The sequence below is a fragment of the Neoarius graeffei genome, chromosome 28 (assembly GCF_027579695.1).
Source record: "Neoarius graeffei isolate fNeoGra1 chromosome 28, fNeoGra1.pri, whole genome shotgun sequence".
In the NCBI taxonomy this organism is placed as follows: Eukaryota; Metazoa; Chordata; class Actinopteri; order Siluriformes; family Ariidae; genus Neoarius; species Neoarius graeffei.
The window spans coordinates 2,103,602-2,125,138 of NC_083596.1; the positions used below are offsets into that span (position 1 = coordinate 2,103,602).

The 21,537-nt window shown below is 42.8% G+C and overlaps 1 protein-coding gene across 1 annotated transcript; it reads left to right on the forward strand.

Annotated features, from left to right (window-relative positions):
* Positions 1 to 2,100: 2,100 nt before the first annotated feature.
* tagln3a (transgelin 3a) lies at positions 2,101 to 21,520 on the forward strand. The gene is made up of 5 exons (XM_060913020.1): positions 2,101 to 2,124; positions 2,395 to 2,856; positions 5,617 to 5,791; positions 19,067 to 19,169; positions 19,579 to 21,520. The coding sequence occupies exons 2-5, from the start codon at positions 2,677 to 2,679 to the stop codon at positions 19,760 to 19,762; spliced, it is 642 nt and encodes a 213-aa protein (XP_060769003.1). The 5' UTR covers positions 2,101 to 2,124; positions 2,395 to 2,676; the 3' UTR covers positions 19,763 to 21,520.
* The last annotated feature ends 17 nt before the right edge of the window (positions 21,521 to 21,537 follow it).

A 21,537-nucleotide genomic window follows, 5' to 3' on the forward strand; every position in this document is an offset into this window, starting at 1 on the left:
ACTGCTCCCAGTCTGTTTGGCTTAAATGACATCACGACGACGGTCACCTGGCGGTGAAAGTGCACATAAGTGAGATGTAAACAAACCTTCGGAAATTGGGCAAAACAGTATATTTTAACCGTTTTATTCAATTTTCAGGTGCAAATTAGACATTAGGAAGCTTGAATTTGCTTTTTGGGTCATTCTTCTAGACCAGGGGTGGGCAATTATTTTTTCCATAGGGCCACATGAGAAACAGAAAATTTTGTGGAGGGCCGGACCAAACAGCTGAACTAAATTCTGCATAATATTAATTGTGTTTCTTTATATAAAGCAATAAATATCATTGTTTTTACAAGCTGCTAAGACTGGTAAGAGTATGGAAAAAACGAGGTTGCCTTACAAAAAATGTCATTTATTCAATCAAATTTCCCAAAACAATGATTAACAAAATGTGAACGTTTGTACCATTTTTTTTTCAGTCACATTCACCCCAAAACACAATAAAGACATCACAATATTGTCTTTCTACTCCAAATATCAAACAAGATACATCATATTATAATAATGATGCCCACATTTGTAGTCTAATCACCTCATTTGGTGTTTTTTATTTGTTCAGTGAGAGAAATCTAGTCTCTGTTGGTCTTTAACGAGTGCATCAGAGTCAGGTTGAATGTCTGAGGTGGAGATGCGAAGCACAGCTGACAGATGATCATCAGTCCAGTCGGTGTAGGTATCAGATCTACAGATTGGCTCGGGCTCCGGCGCCTGCTGGTGACATCACACTATGTGATTGGCTGGACCGTTTGAAGGATGACGTACAAGTTTGTGGTTGGTCTGGACAAATTACGGAAGTAGTTATCGTGGGATTAGGTTTCGTGGGATTTCATGTCATGTTCATGTCGCGCGCATTGCGTTTTTGTTGAACACAACTTCAAATAAAAGCAATGCACATTCAGTCCATGCATGAGGTAAAATTAGAAAATACGTTTATTTTGTAATTTCTAATTAACCTTACGCGGACCGGTCAGAATGAACCAAAGGGCCGGATGTGGCCCGCGGGCCGGAAAATGCCCAGGTCTGTTCTAGACAATACAGTTGATATTCTACGTTTCACCTCCAACCATTGCCTATGACCTTTAAAGCAGTGGAAAACAAAGAGAGTTGCGCATGCATGACTATTTTCTGTATGGAATGTCACTTGACCCTGCATTTGTATATCCGCCAACATGTGGGTTTCTATTTTGCTTTGACATCACTTGCAAGTGGGTGGCACGGTGGTGTAGTGATTAGCGCTGTCGCCTCACAGAAGGTCCGGGTTCGAGCCCCGTGGCCGGTGAGGGCCGGCGAGTTTGCATGTTCTCCCCGTGTCCGCGTGGGTTTCCTCCGGGTGCTCCGGTTTCCCCCACAGTCCAAAGACATGCAGGTTAGGTTAACTGGTGACTCTAAATTGAGCGTAGGTGTGAATGTGAGTGTGAATGGTTGTCTGTGTCTATGTGTCAGCCCTGTGATGACCTGGCGACTTGTCCAGGGTGTACCCCGCCTTTCGCCCGTAGTCAGCTGGGATAGGCTCCAGCTCGCCTGCGACCCTGTAGAACAGGATAAAGCGGCTAGAGATAATGAGATGAGATGAGATCACTTGCAAGTCAAGGATTCATTAAAATCAGCAACGCTATTTTGAGACATTAGTGAGTCATTTGGCTTTCCATCCGCCCCTCCCTGGCTCCCTCTGGTGTGTGGAGGCAGATCTGGCTGAAGATGCTGCTAAAGGATGCTGGCAGAGATCCCCTTCTTTGATGGCGAATCGGTTCCTAAGTATATCGGTTCTTTTTAAAAGACTCAAATAAATGATTCGATTTTCACAAAAGAAAGGACTTTCAAATTTAAATTTTGATTTTCGACTCGGCTACAATTTTTCTAGAATGATTACATACAATAACTGTAAATGCATGCCACCAAATGACATTTACAATTTAAAATAAGATGTTAGCACACAGTGAAAAGTGAATCAAAAGAATCACCTCGCATGTGTCGGTTTGGTAAAACGCGTTCGTTCAGAAGAGTCGACTCAGTGAAGTGACTCGTGATGGAGATCTCTAACTCCTCCCCGTGCCAAGTGAAACAGACGGAGCGGACCGCAGGGTGAGTACAAACATCCCGCTCTCTTCCTCATCTTACCCATTAATTCATCTATTTTCATTATAATTCTACTTCCGGTTTGATGTTCGATATTTGTGAATCATGTCAGTCACGCGCGCACACGTTTCTGTAAATGAAGCTCTGTTTGTGTTGTGTTTTTATTTCGTGATGAGCGATTTATGCGTCATGCGAAGTGTGTGTGTGTGTGTGTGTGTGTATCTGCTAATTAACATGAAATGATGCACTGCGCTCTCGCGCCATTGTTCATTAAAGATCAAAGCTGTTGTGCGGTGTGGAGGCGCGCGCGCGCCGGATGCTGTGCAGAGCATCACTCCTGATTATGAAGAGTGAAACGGTGCAACATCAGCAGCGGATAGGAAAGAGAAAGGACACACACTCTCATACACACGTCTGCCTGGTTTTTTAATTGTGTGTGTGTGTGTGCGCTGACATGGTATCATTTCATGACTGCATGTTTGTGTCCCTGTTTTTTGTTTTTGAACCCCCAGCAGTCTTCCTTGTGTCCTCAGAGCAGAGCAGTGACACTAAGAGCCGATGGCGAACCGAGGGCCAAGTTATGGCCTGAGCCGTGAGGTCCAGGAGAAGATCGAGCAGAAATACGACACTGAGCTGGAGGCTCGACTTGTGGACTGGATCGTGGCTCAGTGTGGAGACGACCTGCAGCGCCCACAACCTGGCAAACAGAACTTCCAGCACTGGCTCATGGATGGCACGGTGAGGGTCAGGAACCTCAGGCAGCCGTGTCCGGGTCAGGCGGGTGAACTGGGCTGTAGTAGTGAATCAGTGCAGGCTGGTTTTCACTGCAGGAACCTTCTTCATTTTAGAACAGAATTTAGATCCAGGAAAACCTTTAGTTCTGTTTGAGAAGCTTCCGGATCAGGAGCCTTTCTGACTGGTCAAACAGGATCCACACCAACCCTGTACTCCACATAATTACTGCAATGTGTGTTATATTAGAGACAGCACACAGGTTTGCACACAAGTGATGAGTCCGAAACACTGTGCGTGTGTGTGTTGACTTTTAACAGTAAGACTTGCATGTGCAGCTGATATATAAATGTACATTAACATACACTATTATTAACACAGAAACGATTACACAAACTATAAAAGAAAGTGAACCTATAAAGAACAGCACAGTTCGATCAGGATAAAGATTGTCAGGCCTGTTAGTAATATAATCAGGTATTTCAGATTATGTACTGTACATAAAATTTTGAATTTTCTGACTCTCACCCTTTCATTTTCTTCCAAAAACTCTTCATGTAAAGTTTTATTGAAATCAGCGTATATGTCGAGGTGCCTCAAACAGGCTAATATGTATTGCGGTGATTCATTTTTATTCATTTATTTATGTAAATTAGGTAAAATACTAACAGCAAAATCTGCAAATCAACAGTATAGAAAAAAACAAATAAATATACTGTAGTTAATAGCAGTAAATAGGAAATATCAAATACACCATTGTAAAATGCCGATAGAGAGCCATCAGGGGAATGAAATTATACCCTGTGGCCAGGAGCGTGAGATTTAACTGCATAAAACTAAAACAAACTCATGCTAATAATTACATCAAACATAAAAAGGTAATCACAGGTAAGCATTATCACAGGTAATTACAGATAATTTAATATCACAGGTATCACAGATCTGTAATGGTAATAATACAGATAATATGACTGTAACTAGCCTAATAAAACAGTACAGCTAGGTAACAATACACAAAATGAGTAAATACATTTACAAACAAATATAAAATAATGCTAAACACATTAAACAAGTAATACAAGACATTAGAATGTAATTTATACTTCCAGGGAATGAAACAGCACGGGAAATTATTCCCCAATGTTAAAAAGTCAACTTTATTGTAAATATTCTTATACAGTATATGTGTTATTTAAAATTCAGCGTAAACTGTAATATGTCTGAATGCTGCTGTCTGAAAATTTTGACCTTCTTCTTGAGCCACTTTTTCTTTGTGTTGTAATAAAATGTTATTTTTTAAATTTTGTTATTAAATGGAATAATTTAAAGCGAGACGGCCTTTTGATTTCATAAAATCAGTGAAATTTAGTTCCCTTTGAAATGTGGTGATTGTGATATCTGTTTATTTCTGTAATATCTCACAAAATATCAGGCCATTCTGTGGCTGGGAAGTTATTTAATTTGAGGGGATTAAAGCAAATAATGTGCATGAAATCACTCGCTTGGCGCAGTCAAGCAGACAGAGGAAGTCCGTGTGTGCATGCGCAGGTTTACCTTCTTCTTTTGGGTTTTACAGCAGCTGGCATCCACAGTGTTGCATTACTGCCATCTACAGGTTTCCCTTTGAGCGTGCACTGACGGTTCCATCATTCTGTCGCTAAACGAACAGCTGATCACACCGAGGTGCTTGCTGAGCGCCCATATTTATTAGTTTGGTCCTGCGTTTCCTTTCCTTCGTATATAACATAACGTCTTTTCTTCTCGCTTTCTTTCCGTTACTGTAGTCGCTCTTTCACGTTTCATTTGCACACTCACGCCCTCCATTTTCCTCTCCTGTTTCAAATTTGTATCCCACAATGCCTTGTGTGAACGGGGAAAGACCACCACGTGATGCATGACGTAGTATCTTAAATTGGGTCATGGTGAAGCAGGAAAAAATAGCGGAGAATTTAGGGCCATGTGGCTCTAAAATTCATTAATTGTTCTATTTTTAAAAATTAATAAAATTGGAGGTCTGTGATTCAAATTCAGTAGCTTTCGGTCACTAAACAAAAATAATTGGGTGTCGGGAAAATTCTTTTTATGACCTACACTTGAAAAATCTGAAAGGCAGTCTAACTTTAATTGGGTGAAAGATTACATTTTTGAATTTGTGTTTTTGAAACACCCTAACATAGAGGTGTTTTTTTTTTTTTTTTTTACTATTAAAGTTAGTTCTGAGAGGGGAGGGGAAATGGTAGACAAGTAAAAAATAAAGAAAAGCAGAAGAAAATTTTTAATAAAAAAAATAAAATGGAGAGAGAAGGAAAACATTCTGCATATGTGCAGGTGCCCATCAACAAACTAAACAGAATTTACAACAAAACAGGGACAAATAATTAGAAGAAAAAAATGATTTTAAGAAAACACAAAGAGAGAAGTTGTCCTGCTGTGTTTTACTTTTGCCATACAGCATTGCACAGTTTTTGTCATCGCTGCTCTTCTCTGTAATGGTCACAGTTCCTGCAATATTGTACAAAAACTGAACAGGAACTAGTTCCTGAGTAGTTCTTCACAGTTCCTCACATGATTCCAGAACATTGGTGTAAACACACACACACCTATTCATAACTGGATTTCAGCTGCGTTTCTGAGTCTTCAGGGTGGATCAGGATGAGACTGCAGCGCGGGTCTTAGTTGTTCAGTCAGCAAAAACTGGTGACTTAGTGATTTGGGACGGAGCCGTTGTTATTATAAATGCTGATTTGTTTCTCTCCGTCTCTGCAGATTCTCTGCCGACTCATTAACAGCCTTTACCCGAGTGACATGCAGCCCATAAAGAAGATTCCTGAAACCAAGATGGTCTTTAAGCAGATGGAGAAAATCTCTCAGTTCCTCGAGGCTGCAGAAGCTTACGGTGTCACCAGAGGAGACATTTTCCAGACTGTTGACCTGTGGGAAGGTAACACACACACACACTCAAAATCTCTCTCTCTCTCTCTCTGTCTCTCCAACCAAGACCACAGTTGTCTTCACCGATTGCATTTTAGCAGTTTTATAACATTGAATCAGTTCCTTTTCTCAGTTGTGAAGTTGGAAGCAGAAAACAATGAAAGCTGGGATGTTTGTGATGATCCTCATGCTGTTCTGCTCCTAAAACAGACAAATGGGTTCCAAACAAATCAGTTTTCCTCACTAGATCCCGATGTAGAAACCTGCAGCATCTCATACTGACTCGGCTGAAACACTGCGAGGTTGAACATGAGGCAGGCGTTTCAGGTTACGGTCCATCAGGAGAATTTAACACCTTCAGTGGTTTAATTTGATGGGAGGTGAAATTAATTCCTCTTTATAGAACATACAACATACATATAGCGTAAAAAAACACTGGGCTGCCATCAGTCAAATTGCAGCATTGTTTGTTTTTCTTTTCTCAGAAAAAAATATATTATATTCTTTGTTTAAAAAAAAAGTGGCAGAACGATTAGATTTATTTGTGACCAGTGTGTCTAATAAAATGACTGCAGTCATGTAATTTGTTTCAATCAAACCTATACAGTTTCCCTGGACTTCCGGTTGTGACATGTAGAGAGAGGACGCACATGTGAAGGCTCCCGGTTCGCTTTTTGTAACCCAACCTTTTTGCACAAATTTTCCACACGAAGTTCGACATAGTTTTAATGCTGAAGTTAGTTCAACTAATTGTTCAGAGTTGAGTATGTCTAAACATGCAAAACCAGTTGACGTATAAACTCCGGCCACACGCACTGCGGTTAAGCTAGCATCCTTTGCTAACAACAACCCTCTGACACCAGCAAGATCTCCTGTATCACCCGAAAAACCTGCGGTGGCGGTGGTGGCTATGGATCAACTGTCTGCTGAGTTCGCTAAACAGAGAACCTCACTCAAGGAAGATATTTCCACCCTGATTCGAGACGCCATTAAACCAATACAAGAATCACTGGACTCACTACAGTCAACAGTGACCTCATTCCACAAGCGTCTCCGTCGAGTCTGTAGCTGGTGATAATTTTGAACGGTTAATGTAGCGGAGTCCGCCATTAGGACGCTCCAGAGCCAGAACCAGTCGCTGCTGGACCGGTGCGACGACCTCGAGAACCGCTCACGGAGATTTAATCTCCACATATTGAACATCCCCGAAGGCAGTGAAGATGGCAAAGATCCCCTAAAGTTCATGTCGGATGTTTTGATGGAAACGATGGGCCCCGATGTTTTTTCCATGCCGCCTGAACTGGAGAGAGCCCACCGAACCCCGCCTCCTAGAGCCGGCCAGAGATCATCCCCCCGCATATTCCTGGTCTGCTTTTCCAGGTTCCAACAGAAAGAAGCTGCACTGCGCTGGGGCAGGACTTCTACCCGGCATGAAGCACTCACAGTCATGTGGTTGTGACGTCATCGTAAACAAATCCGTTCTACTCATCCAGACGACTTCGCAATGGCACCGTTGCCAGATCTTTCCACTCTGGAACCCGTTCTCAAAAGATTGCGTTTTGGGGCACCCAAAACGCCGGTGCCGTGTGGACGCCAGGCTGAAATGATAAACAATTGTATCGGATTCACCTGAATCCGTTGCCGTGTGGACAGGGCCTAACATGATCATTGTTTTACCTTTTTATTACTCGCCTCCTTTTTCTCATTTTACTTTCTTTAGTTAAACATGGTGAATGGTATTGATGCGAAGATGGCCACTATATGATTCCTTAGTTGGAATGTGAAGAGCCTAAATGGGCCCGTTAAAAGAGCCAGGATATTTAATCATCTTAAGTACTTAAGATGTGATGTGGCATTTCTCCAGGAAACTCATCTGCTGGTAAAAGATCAAGTCAGGCTACATCCACACGACAACGGCAACGAGATGTTATTTAAAAATATATCGCGTCCAAATGGGCAACAATCAGTAAAATATCAGGTCCATATGGCAACGCAATGCTTGCTGAAAACGATGCAATACACATGCCACACCTCTAGGGGCGCTGTAAGACGGTCCCTTCGGAGACACCAGAACAATAGAAGAAGTAAGGATGCATATTAGCCACAAAGTCAGGAAAATCTGTTTGTAAAATTACATTATAATGACCAAATACAATGAAAAGTATTTTTCCAGTCTCACCTGTGAAAGGTAATCCCATGTGATCTCGTTTGGATGGCAAACCTGTTGGTACAGTTAAACGCAGCTAATCTTTATTCTCCGCTTTGACCTCTCCAAAATGGCGGCGAGGATGACCTATGATTCTATGCGGAAGGCGGTGTCTTTAATGGTCTGGAATAAATTGAATGCTAATTAAATAATGATTAATTTGCTCCTCTACGCCCTTTTTGAGGAATGTATTGTAGGACTTAAACCCACATCTGAAGAGGTGAGATTGCTCTTTTTTTCTCTATTTTTGCTGGCGGGATTGACTCTCTCTCTCTCTCTCTCTCTCTCTCTCACTTTGCACCATTACACAATAAATATTCACAGTGAAAATATTTTGTAAGCGCGTTTCATGAACCAAGTTATAGGATTTGTTGACAACTCGCATCGCAATGAGAAGATCATTGGCACTACTGGTGTTAAAAATCAGACCATTTCATAAATGAATATTTTGCTGTAGAGCTGCAGTGTTTGTACAATTGCATGTTTTTGCTTCACTATTACTGTCACTATTCTGCTTCTTGCATTACTACTGTGAACTAACACTGAACATAATAATAATAATATCTAAGCTCGTGTTTCACTCTCACTAGTGCTCTGTAAGGCTTTTTCCTGGTGATATTCGTTACACTTCTACCCGGCGTGAAGCACTCACAGTCATGTGGTTGTGACGTCATCGTAAACAAATCCGTTTTACTCATCCAGACGACTTCACAACGGCAACGTTGCCAGATCTTTCCACTCTGGAACCCGTTCTCAAAAAGATTGCGTTTTGGGCACCCAAAACGCCGGTGCCGTGTGGACGCCAGGCCTAAACGATAAGCAATTGTATCGGAGTCACCTGAATCCGTTGCCGTGTGGACAGGGCCTCAGACTGAAAAAAGGATGGGTGGGGAGTGTATTCCACTTCAATCTTAACTCTAAAACGTGTGGAACAGCCATATTGTTTCATAAAAAAATTCAGTTTAATGCAACCACTGTTATCTCAGATCCACAAGGACGATTTGTGATGGTCTCAGGGCTACTCTACCACAAGCCTGTGGTTCTGGTAAATATATACGCCCCGAACTGGGATGATGATAAGTTTATGAGCAAAATTTTGTCATTAATTCCAGATCTGAATTCACACCAATTGATTTTCGGTGGAGATTTAAACTGTGTGATGAATCCAGTACTTGACCGCTCCAATTCCAAATCTACAAATCTTTCCAAAAAAGCCAGATTATTATCAGTTTTTATTGACCAAATAGGAAGTGTTGACCCCTGGCATTTTTTATGCCTCCGCCACCGTAAGGTGCAGGAGGCATTATGTTTTCGGGTTGTCCGTCTGTCCGTGCGTCCGTCCGTCCATGCGTGCGTCAGTCCCGAAACCTTGTGAACACGATATCTCAAAGGCTAATGAAAGGAATTTCACCAAACTTTCACCATTTGTGTGCTTTGGGACAAACACGAACTGATTAGATTTTGAGATCAAAAGGTCTAAGGCCAAGGTCACTGTGAGGTCAAATGTCTGTCCAAAAACCTTCTGAACACAATATCTCCAAGATAGATGAAAGGAATTTCACCAAACTTTCACCATTTGTGCCTTTGGGGACAAACATGAACTGATTAGATTTTGAGATCAAAAGGTCTAAGGTCAAGGTCACTGTGAGGTCAAATGTCGGTCCAAAAACCTTGTGAACACAATATCTCCAAGGCTAATACAAGTAATTTCACCAGGTTAAGATTACTGTGAGGTCAAATGTCCATCCCCAAATCACAACTTAATAAGGCGTGTAGTCTACCAGGCGGAGGCGTCCCCATCGACGCCATTGGCGTCGAGTTCTATCTAGTTATTTCCACAAAGTAGGAGCCTATCCCAGCTGACTACAGGCGAAAGGTGGGGTACACCCTGGACAAGTTGCCAGGTCATCACAGGGCTGACACACAGACAACCATTCACACCTACAGTCAATTTAGAGTCACCAGTTAACCTAACCTGCATGTCTTTGGGGGAAACCGGAGCACCCGGAGGAAACCCACGCGGACAACATGCAAACTCCGCACAGAAAGGCCTTCGCCAGCCACGGGGCTCAAACCCGGACCTTCTTGCTGTGAGGCGACAGCGCTAACCACTACACCACCGTGCCACCTGAGATTATATCATATTCAGCTAAAATAAATAAAATGAAGAGAATTAAGCAAGAGGAGCTTATTAAAGCCATATCTATGGTGGATGCTCAGTACTCTACCTCTCCCTCCCCTGAGCTCTACAAAAAGAAGCTGGACCTCCAAATACAATATAATTTGCTATCAACTGAAAAAACAGAACGTCTCCTATTAAAATCACGTGGGTATATCTATGAGCATGGCGACAAGCCTGGACGTTTATTAGCACACCAACTTAAGTGTCACTTAGCTTCTCAACAAATCCCACAAATACGGAAAGATGACAGTGAACTAACTATTGACCCAGAAGAAATTAAAGAAACATTCGCCTCTTTCTATTCAAATCTGTATACATCAGAAGTGACAAATGATTGCTATGACATGGAACATTTCTTCAATAGCCTCCAAGCTCCTTCTGTAACAACAGTTCATAGGACTGAAACTGAGCATCCACTAAATCGTATAGAAGTCATTTCTGCGATAAAGGTCATGCAGAGTGGCAAGGCGCTGGGCCCTGATGGGTATCCCATAGAGTTCTTTAAAAAGTTCTCTGATAAACTATTAACAATTTTGCTTGATATGTTTAATGACGGGCGGCACGGTGGTGTAGTGGTTAGCGCTGTCGCCTCACAGCAAGAAGGTCCGGGTTCGAGCCCCATGGCCGGCGAGGGCCTTTCTGTGCGGAGTTTGCATGTTCTCCCTGTGTCCGCGTGGGTTTCCTCCGGGTGCTCCGGTTTCCCCCACAGTCCAAAGACATGCAGGTTAGGTTAACTGGTGACTCTAAATTGACCGTAGGTGTGAATGGTTGTCTGTGTCTATGTGTCAGCCCTGTGATGACCTGGTGACTTGTCCAGGGTGTACCCTGCCTTTTGCCCGTAGTCAGCTGGGATAGGCTCCAGCTTGCCTGTGACCCTGTAGGACAGGATAAAGTGGCTAGAGATAATGAGATGAGATAAGATGTTTAATGACTCTTTGTCCCATGGGTCACTCCCACAGACATTGACTGAAGCATCAATTACCCTCTACTGAAGCCAGGTAAAGACAGTACAGAATGTGGCTCGTATCGTCCCATCTCCCTCCTAAACTCTGATGTGAAGATCCTGGCTAAAGTCCTTGCCCTACGTCTAGAAACCACAATGCAAGACGTGATATCTGATGACCAAACTGTTTTTATTTTAGGCCGTCATTTATTTACAAATATCCATCAGCTCCTGAATGTTATTCACTCTCCTGTGTCCAGCGCGGTACCCGAAGTGGTTATCGCGCTGGACGCAGAGAAAGCATTTGATCGGGTAGAATGGGGATATTTATTTGCATGTTTAAAGAAATTCGGATATGGCCCTAATTTTATCTCATGGCTTAAACTCTTATACACCTCACCCAAAGCCTCTGTAACCACGAACGGTAAACGTTCACAATATTTCCAGCTGTCAAGGGGCACCTGTCAGGGCTGCCCAATCAGTCCATTGCTGTTCGCCTTGGCCATAGAGCCCTTGTCTATTACACTCAAAACATTACCATCAATTACCAGGATTCATGGGAGGGAGAGAGCATAGCGTATCTCTTTACGCAGATGATTTATTAATGTATATATCTGACCCTGTTGCATGCGCTCCCCATATTATCCACGCCCTGAGGAGATTTGGTGCTTTTTCTGGGTATAAACTGAACTTCAGTAAAAGTGAATGTTATCCTGTTAACGATGTGGCTCTTCAAATACAGGACGGTATTCTACCATTCAAACTGTCTAAAAATGGCTTTAGATACTTGGGCATTAATATCACAAGGGACATGCAAAAACTTTATCAAGAAAATTTCTGTCTGCTATAGATAGTTTTCACATGATGTCACAGAGTCGGGGATTCCCTAGTGGCGGCCATCTTGCGGGTCAAGCTTACCGTACGGGTGACTGAGCACACATTGTAACGCGCGAGTGCAAAGTCTTCAAAAGAACCCAAGCAGGCTATTTAAAGCTAGCAATGGTGCACACCTGTTGTATTCACGGCTGTTGTAATAGGTCAAATGATGAAGTCAAGCGGAGCTTTTATGGAATTCCCACTGTACGGGAGCACGAAGGCGAGCAAACAAAGAAACTCAGCATACAAAGGAGAAATCTATGGCTTGCGAGAATCAACCGCAAGGATTTTCAGCCTTCCAAACACAGCAAAGTCTGCTCCGATCATTTTATAAGTGGTAAGTTGTTTAAATAAACAATCAATTGTGTTTAAGTTTGTTTTTGGAAACCAAAACATCGTGTAAACAATCTCTGGAGAATGCCTAACTGGAACCGCTGAGTGTACGTTTACATTGTAATGTACACTTAATATCGCTCGTTTGTCACGTTTCTATTTGACACTTGTCACTTCACTCACGCAAGGGTCATTTTTGTAAAACGTTTTAGGTCTATTCTGTATGATTTGATTTGTGTTTGGGATGCAAACAGCGCGCCTTTTTGCGGATGCCGCCTGAATCGCGCAGATCCGATTTTTTTTTTAGGGGGGGCGTTGGAGTGTCTGATTATAATTTCAAAGTAAATTCTGTATTAAAATTACTAAATAAGCAAATCCGTTACAGTCCATGAAACCGGAAGTATAAGGATGAGAAAAAAACAGTTTAAATCAGAAAGCTGCGCACATTTGCACAGCCCGAGCGGTGTGCAGGACTGCGCAAATGTGCACAGCTTTCTGATTTAAACTGTTTATTTCTCATCCTTATACTTCCTGTTTCATGGACTGTAACAGATTTGCTTATTTAGTAATTTTAATACAGAATTTACTTTGAAATTATAATCAGACACTCCAACGCCCCCCCTAAAAAAAAAATCGGATCTGCGCGATTCAGCCGTGAAAAAGGTGGCATCCGCCAAAAGGCGCGCTGTGAATATATAAAGTTGTATATATCAGACAGCCTTTAAAGTTTGATGAAGTCAGTTTCAGGCTTTGGAGCAGGCTTTGTCAGTTTCAGGCTTTGTCAGTTTCAGGCTTTGGCAGCCCTGCATAGTCACTTGAAAATGCATCTTTGTCCACTTCGTAGGGGTCAATTCCCCCAATCAAGGCCAGTTTGGCTGCATACCGTTGTCGTGAGATGTCGTCTAATGTATCTATATACTTCTGTTTGCTTGATTTTGCCAACATTGATCTTTATTTTAGAAAACTGACTATTTAACTTCATAAATTCGTCCGAGATAACGTAGCCGGTAATGGCGATGGTCCGTTTTGTTTGCCCCACAAGATGGCGGCTGGAGGGCGTTCCCCGGAATGCCGTGACGTCAGTGAAAACTATCTATTCGAGAAAGTCAAATTAGACCTGAAGAAATGGAAACCACTTAACCTATCCTTGGTAGGGAAAGTGAACTGTATCAAAATGAACGTGCTCCCCAAGTTTCTTTATCTGTTTCAATGTATCCCACTTTATCTTCCTAAATCCTTTTTTAAATCTATTGATAAGGCTTTAATTTTATTTATATGGGATGGGAAGAAGCCCAGAACACGGTTAGAATTGTTACAGAGGCCTAAAAAGCAAGGTGGCTTAGCTCTTCCAAATTTTTGTCATTATTATTGGTCCTCAAATGTTCAAAAAATCATGTACTGGCTCCATACTCCTGATGCAGACTGGTGCCGCCTTAAAGCTGCATCTTGCATCTCCACCTCTCTTAGAGCCCTGGTCACCTCCAGCCTTCCCCTCTCTATCTTACAATACACTAATAGTCCTATAAACACCCTCAAAATATGGGTTCAACTTAGACGTAACTTTGGGTTTAAAAACCTTCTCCATCTAAGTCCCTGTGGCAATGGGGGCGTGGTCAAGCGTCGGTCTGTGACCGGAGGGCGGAGTCAGGGAAGGTAAGTGGCAGAATCACTGCACCTGATGTTAATTAATATGTTTGTGTGTCTTCCCCAATGACCACGCCCTATTTAAGGAGAGAGAGCGAGAGCAGAGGGAGCTCTCTCCCCAACCAGACGACTGATGTGTGTGCGTGTGTGTCTGAGTGTCTGGGAGAGTGTAACGCTGAAAAGTGTCACAATAAAAAGAGTTTTGTGAACTCAGTTCTGGCCTGCCGTCCTTCTGTACTCGTCCCGGGTTTCGACACCACTGTGACAGTTAGTATGGGTGGGTGGAGCACAGAAGGACGGCAGGCCAGAACTCATCTCATCTCATCTCATTATCTCTAGCCGCTTTATCCTTCTACAGGGTCGCAGGCAAGCTGGAGCCTATCCCAGCTGACTACGGGCGAAAGGCGGGGTACACCCTGGACAAGTCGCCAGGTCATCACAGGGCTGACACATAGACACAGACAACCATTCACACTCACATTCACACCTACGGTCAATTTAGAGTCACCAGTTAACCTAACCTGCATGTCTTTGGACTGTGGGGGAAACCGGAGCACCCGGAGGAAACCCACGCGGACACGGGGAGAACATGCAAACTCCACACAGAAAGGCCCTCGCCGGCCCCGGGGCTCGAACCCAGGACCTTCTTGCTGTGAGGCGACAGCGCTAACCACTACACCACCGTGCCGCCCGGCAGGCCAGAACTGAGTTCACAAAACTCTTTTTATTGTGACACTTTTCAGCGTTACACTCTCCCAGACACTCAGACACACGCACACACATCAGTCGTCTGGTTGGGGAGACAGCTCCCTCTGCTCTCGCTCTCTCTCCTTAAATAGGGCGTGGTCACTGGGGAAGACACACAAACACATTAATTAACATCAGGTGCAGTGATTCTGCCACTTACCTTCCCTGACTCCGCCCTCCGGTCACAGACCGACGCTTGACCACACCCCCACTGCCACAGTCCCATACACAATAATCACCTTTTTCCCCCAGCTGTGGAAACACATCTACTGATGCAACTGGACACATCGTCAGTGATGTTCCTGGAATCATTGGGTGTTTCGGGTCTTTCAACATCATACACCCTCATCCAGGTGACCCAGCCGGGGCTGATCAGACCCCAGCTTGTGTCCAGATGGCATGCTAGCTACCACGACTCCATGGTTCTCCTCTCTTGAGCCACAGCCATCTTGAGGCCCTCTCTGCCGCTTCGGTGGTATTGCGGATGGCTCTCCTCTTCTGCTGTCCGACGATGCCTAAACACCCCAGTGCGCTGGCCAAGGACCGGGCCGCAAAGCCTCTGCAGCCTACCTCAATTGGAAGGCACTTTGCCCTCCATCCTGACTGCTGGCAGTCATTGACCAGCCCCATGTACTTGGAGAGCTTCCTTTCAAAAGCTTCTTCCAGGCGGTCTTCCCACGGGACTGTCAGCTCCAGCATTACGACCTGCTTGGTGGCCTCGCATACAAGGACGATATCAGGACAGAGGGTGGTGACTGCAATGTGGCTGGGGAACTTCAGTTGTTTTTCAAGGTCCACTAGCAGCTGCCAGTCTCTTGCAGAGGTCAGGATGCCTGCTGGTGCTTTCTTTGCTTGGGCAACCTGCTCCCCAGCCCTGACAAAGGCGATGGTATACTTGGGGGGGGCGCAGCTGCTTTGCCCATACCAGTCCTGTGTTGATGGCTTCAGCGCCACTGCCACAGTCCCATACACAATAATCACCTTTTTCCCCCAGCTAGGTTAGACTCTGAATTTACTCTTTGGCAGAGATGTGGCATTCATAATTTTGAGGATATGTACATAAACTCTATTTTTGCAAGCTTTGATGATTTATCGCACAAATTTGGCCTCCCTCGGTCTAGTCTGTTTCGATATTTCCAAGTCCGCCACTTCCTTCAACATCATGATCCCAACTTTCCGTACATAACATTGCCTTCTGGTTTAGATGATCTGTTAAAATCCCCATTTAATCCTAAAAGACTTATTTCAAGAATTAATGATTGTATAAGCTCTTTTAAAAATACAACACTGGCAAAGATCAGGGCAGACTGGGTGGATGAGCTGGGGGAGGACCTGGAAGATGACACTTGGGAGAGCGCTCTACTAAGAGTAAATGACAGCACTTCCTGTGCCAAATTAAGCATTATACAATTCAAGATCCTACATCGCACCCACTACTCCAAAGCAAGACTGGCTAAAATATACCTTAACACAGACACAAGCTGCGACAGGTGTTGAAACACTCCTGCTGATTTAACACATATGTTTTGGTCATGTCCAGCCCTGGCAACCTATTGGTCTACCATCTTTAAAATGCTGTCAGAAGCTTTGAGTAATTGATCTTCAACCCAACGCAGCTATGGCCATATTTGGTACCACAGACAGGAGACATGCAACATTAAGGAAAAGTTATAAAAACATAATTGCTTTTATGACGCTGCTTGCACGCAGAAGAATATTACTGCACTGGAAATCAAAAAACCCACCCAAAGCGTCTTTGTGGTTTAGCGATGTAACACAATTCATACAATTAGAGAAAATAAAATATACCCTTAGGGGGTCCAGGGACAAATTCTTTTCTGTCTGGGATCCAGTATTGATGCATTTAGGTCAACTTAAAACTGTGCCCACTTAATTTCCACTTAGTGGCCATCTATATGCAATTGTGATTGAATCCATGTGAACCGTGTCTTGTTTAGTGCACAGCATTAGTTTCGGCAAGCCTATTTATATATGCCTTTTCTTTTTCTTTCTCTTTTTTCTTTTTTTCTTTCCTTTTTACATATATAAATACATATTTATTTATCTACCTATCTATCTATTTTTATTTCAATATGTTTTTACTGGATTGGTGTCCAACATGTTCCGGGGGGGGGGGGGGGGGGGGGGGGGGGATAAATATAAAAATGAGCATTGTGAGCTATCTGTATTTATACTTATCTACTGTGTTGTTAATGCTCAATAAAAAAATTAAATAAAAATAAAACTATACAGTTTCCCTGTAGGTTTGAGCTGAAAATATCACGAATGTGTGATTCATTTTGTACACTTTTATAATGTTCAGTAGGAGTTCCTGTGGGGAACCTGTACAGATTCTGTGTAGAACCCGACAGCAGTGTGTCCCTGTCAGAAAGCAGAACTCTTTCTGGAAGCTAAGTAGCCTTAATTTCCCAAAGAACCCTGTTCTCTGAATGTACCAGGCACTGTGAAGCTGCATATTAAACTCCTGACAGGTTCTAGATTTGGGGTGTCAAATATACATCCTGTGAGAATGTTTTTAATCCAAAAAACACTGATAGTGGTGTTAACCTGTTTTATGAGAAAACATGGTCTTTGTTCTGCTTCCTGCTTGTGTGTGTGGACATTTTGTCTCTTGTTTTGTTGAATTAACATCCTCCATTTTGTTTCTCCTTCTTCTGCCTAATCGTTTTACTGAGCAGGGTTTTTTTTGGAGGTGTGTGTGGTTGACGTTTTAAAAGCCAAAAGTCCTACAACAGCTGACATTCTGTGTAGGTCTCAATGGCTTGGGGGAAAAAGCCTCAAGTCTCTCAACTTGAAGGTTGTAGGTTCAAATCTGGTGCATGAGTGAGAGATTATATATGGAAGGAAAATGGTCTTGGAGACCTGACCTCACATGTGTACCAGGAAGTGTGGGTGATTATTTAGCATACAATATATTACTTAAGTGTTGGTGTTTTTTAAAAAAAGCTGAGCTCATCTCCTCAACATGCATAACCCACTCTGTTCACCTTCCCCGACCCGGGGGGGGGGGGCCCCCAGATATCACCCCCCCCACCAATTCCTGAACCTTCCACATACCAATCCTGGAGTCCCAGTTGGGTTTTGAACCAACAACCTCTCAACCCAGAGGCAGTGCTCATCTATATGAGCCACAGGATCTCATGCTTGAAAGATGTTTGTTTCAGAACTTCTAACTCTTGTAACTTCTCACCCACTGTTTGGGGGAGGGGGAAAAAAACCCAGTCATCCAAACTTGAACTAGGGCAGGCACACAGTATAGACCATGACACTGACCCCTGCACCACAAGTAATACTGTGGCTTATTGAACTTTTGGCTTAATAAATGGTTCAAACAAGGCCGTGAAAGGAAATGTTGATGAAATAGTAGTAGAAGTGTTAAGTGGAAGAGGAGCTGGTTGTTCCCTTTAAGCTCTGATTGGTTGAGGACTTTATTGGGAGTTAGTCTCAGTAACAAGATGCCACAAGTATACCTTTGAGAGCACCATGAACCAACACACACCAGCAAACTGATGGACTGTTTGGTGAATTGTGTGGTTTCTAGAACCTACATTTGTTCCTTCTTTTCATACATTTGGCTTGTCACAATTTTTGTGTTGGAATTTTCCCAATGCAAGCATAAGAGAACACATATTTTTAGGCAAGTAAGACCATGACTAAGGTTTGACCCAACAACCTCTACTTGGAGGACCTATAATGCTAACCACTGCGTCCTCCAGACACAGGTTGCAAAGTACACATTTAGCTTAATAACTGGTTTCTGTGTTTAACAAATTTAGGAAAGTTGTGTTGTTACCCAGCTCTTCAGCAATCAAGCCCTCACTACAGCACAAACCAGCAACTACCTGACCCCAAGGCCAAGCTCATCCAACTGAGCTACAGGATCTCCCACAGCCAGCACCTTTTTGTATTCTTAGTCTCATAATAAATGGCTTTAATCCAAATAAACTTAAAGAGTCATTCATTCATCTTCAGTAAGCACTTTATCCTGATCAGGGTCCTCGTGGATCTGGAACAATCAAAGAACCCTTAAGTGCGTAGATTCAGTTTTGGTGAATTTCATGAATGGTGCCAAAAATTCTAGAGTTTAACTGCACTTTAATCCTGTTGCTCAGTGATGGTAAACTTGGATTTTAATTTTAGTTTAATTCTAATCTTGAATCTGTAGTGTTTTAAATCAGCAGAAGGTCCACTTCTGTATGAAGAGACCACATGGAGAGATTCAATCAGCAGCTTTATTCTCACATACAGCCTCTGTGTGTGTGTGTGTGAGAGAGAGAGAGAGTGGGTGAGAGAAATGCAGTGTGTATAATCATGTGTGATGTGTGTGTCACAGGGAAGGACATGGCTGCTGTCCAGAGGACTCTCGTGGCTCTGGGAAGTGAAGCTGTTACCAAAGACGATGGTTATTACCATGGCAACAAGGACTGGTTCCACAGGTATTACCCATAATGCAGTGCTGCCATAGACCTCCTGTAATGACTCCCGATCAGTATGAGCCGTAAATGTTACATAAAATATCAGATAAAAATGCATGTGAATTAAAATGGAGTGATTTTTTTTTTCTTCTCCAAAATTTGTACCCTATAATTGTGCCCTATATATAGTGCATTATTTTGGGAGATTTGGCTATTTTGTAGTTTTGTCTGAAAGAATATTAAATGTACCTCAGTACAATCCCGCAATGTAGTTCTAGAGTTTAATGTCCAAAGGATGCAACATGGAGATTTCAGAATACCCATAATGCAATACTGCTGTTTGTAGGGAATAGGGAGCAGGGTACGATGTAGGACACAAGGAAAACGATACGGTGAAATGTTATTGTGTTTATACTGGTTTTGTGTGTAGGAAAACTAAAGGTCACAGGAGGGAGTTCTCGGAGGAGCAGCTGCGTCAGGGTCGCACTCTGATTGGCCTGCAGATGGGCAGTAACCGCGGTGCGTCTCAGGCAGGGATGACGGGCTACGGGACGCCACGACAAATAATGCGCTACGACTCGCCACGCCGCAATGGAGAACGAAGCTCCCCCTAAAGCTGCCCTCCTAATGGTACCCCCCAGAACCCCACCTCATATCCAGAGCTCTTCCTTTTTAATTACGTTCAATTTTTCTTCTCAGATTTCTTTCCATCTTCCCTGAATATTTATTTTCTCACTTATAAGCATTCAGAAATAATCCAATTTTCTAAATTATATTGTGAAATACAGAACTCTAATACATGCTTTTACTTCACCGTGAGGCGAGAAACCGCTTTGAGTGACACTAATCTGTCCAACACTGACAGGAAATAAACATAAATGACTGTATTTTAGTAAACAGCAATATTACCATATGTTTAACATTGAGTTGCTAAGGAGCTCGCTAATTGACTAAATGTGTTCACATGCTAGTCAGTGATCTGCTCTTTATGCACATTGTTTATTTTTCCCCCATTCAGTGAAGCAAAAGTTTATGAATACACAAAAGAACAAAAAAGAATAAATGTAATATGAATAAATATACATTTAACAGTGTCTGGCCTCAATATGGGCTCATAGCTTAAAAAAAACCCAACACCATGTTTTTATTATTATTTATTTATTTTTTTACTACAGCTCAGGGTAATGAGAAACCTGTGGACAAATAAAAGACAAATCAGACTTGCTTTAGCTCACATTCTACAAAGGAAGCTTTTAGCTTAGCCATGTGTGGCCTCCTGTACTACTCATGGAATAATAAATACCAAACTGTAAGAGAACTGATCTGGAATGAGCTGAACATGAAGAGCTCATTTCTGGATCAGTTCTGAGAGAAACACCAAACAGCTTCATGCTAACAAGACACATACCAGAAACTACATTCCTGATATCTAGAAGAAAGACAGAAGGTGTCAAGTTGGGTTATGAGAACAAACCTGTGAAATAATAATAATTATTATTCCTGTAATGGCGGTGTAGTGGCTAGCGCTGTTGCCGCACAGCAAGAAGGTCCGGGTTCGAGCCCCGTGGCCGGCGAGGGCCTTTCTGTGTGGAGTTTGCATGTTCTCCCCGTGTCCGCGTGGGTTTCCTCCGGGTGCTCCGGTTTCCCCCACAGTCCAAAGACATGCAGGTTAGGTTAACTGGTGACTAAATTGAGCGTAGGTGTGAATGTGAATGGTTGTCTGTGTCTATGTGTCAGCCCTGTGATGACCTGGCGACTTGTCCAGGGTGAACCCCGCCTTTCGCCCATAGTCAGCTGGGATAGGCTCCAGCTCACCTGCGACCCTGTAGAACAGGATAAGCGGCTACAGATAATGAGATGAGATGAGGTTACTATACACTAAAGTTAGCATGAGGTTAATAACGGCATGTCAAGTGGGCATCAAAGGACACAACATGCTAGCTGAAGTTACCACAGGCTTAGTGCTAACTGGGTAACTTATCAGTAGCTAAACTTACCACAAATATTTCCTGCTAGCTGTCTAAACTAATCACAAATAGTTACTATTAGCTGTCTAAAGGTACCACAGGAATTTACTAGCTAAAGTAATCACAATGTTATCACTAGTTGGTGAAGATTTTGCAAGACAGTTACAGAATATTTTTGCTATCTTGCTTAATTTACCACAGGTTACTGCTAGCTAGTTAACGTTACCACAAAACATTTCTGCTAGATGCTGGATTTTTCTGGATTAGTTTATTTCTTACTCACTTTGCAAAACATGGGTCAAAAGTGACCCGGCTGAGTTTTTAATTTTCTATATATTTGCAATAAATTAATTCCATCATTCAGTATTCAAGGTATTCCTCAATTAACTTGTTTTTGATCATCATACATCCTTATTTTATTT

Coding starts and splice junctions, on each gene's coding strand:
- tagln3a (XM_060913020.1), top strand. CDS start 2,677: ATGGCGAACCGAGGGCCAAGTTATGGCCTGAGCCGTGAGGTCCAGGAG. Junction 5,792..19,066: donor GACTGTTGACCTGTGGGAAG/GTAACACACACA, acceptor TGTGTGTCACAG/GGAAGGACATGGCTGCTGTC. Junction 19,170..19,578: donor AACAAGGACTGGTTCCACAG/GTATTACCCATA, acceptor TTTTGTGTGTAG/GAAAACTAAAGGTCACAGGA.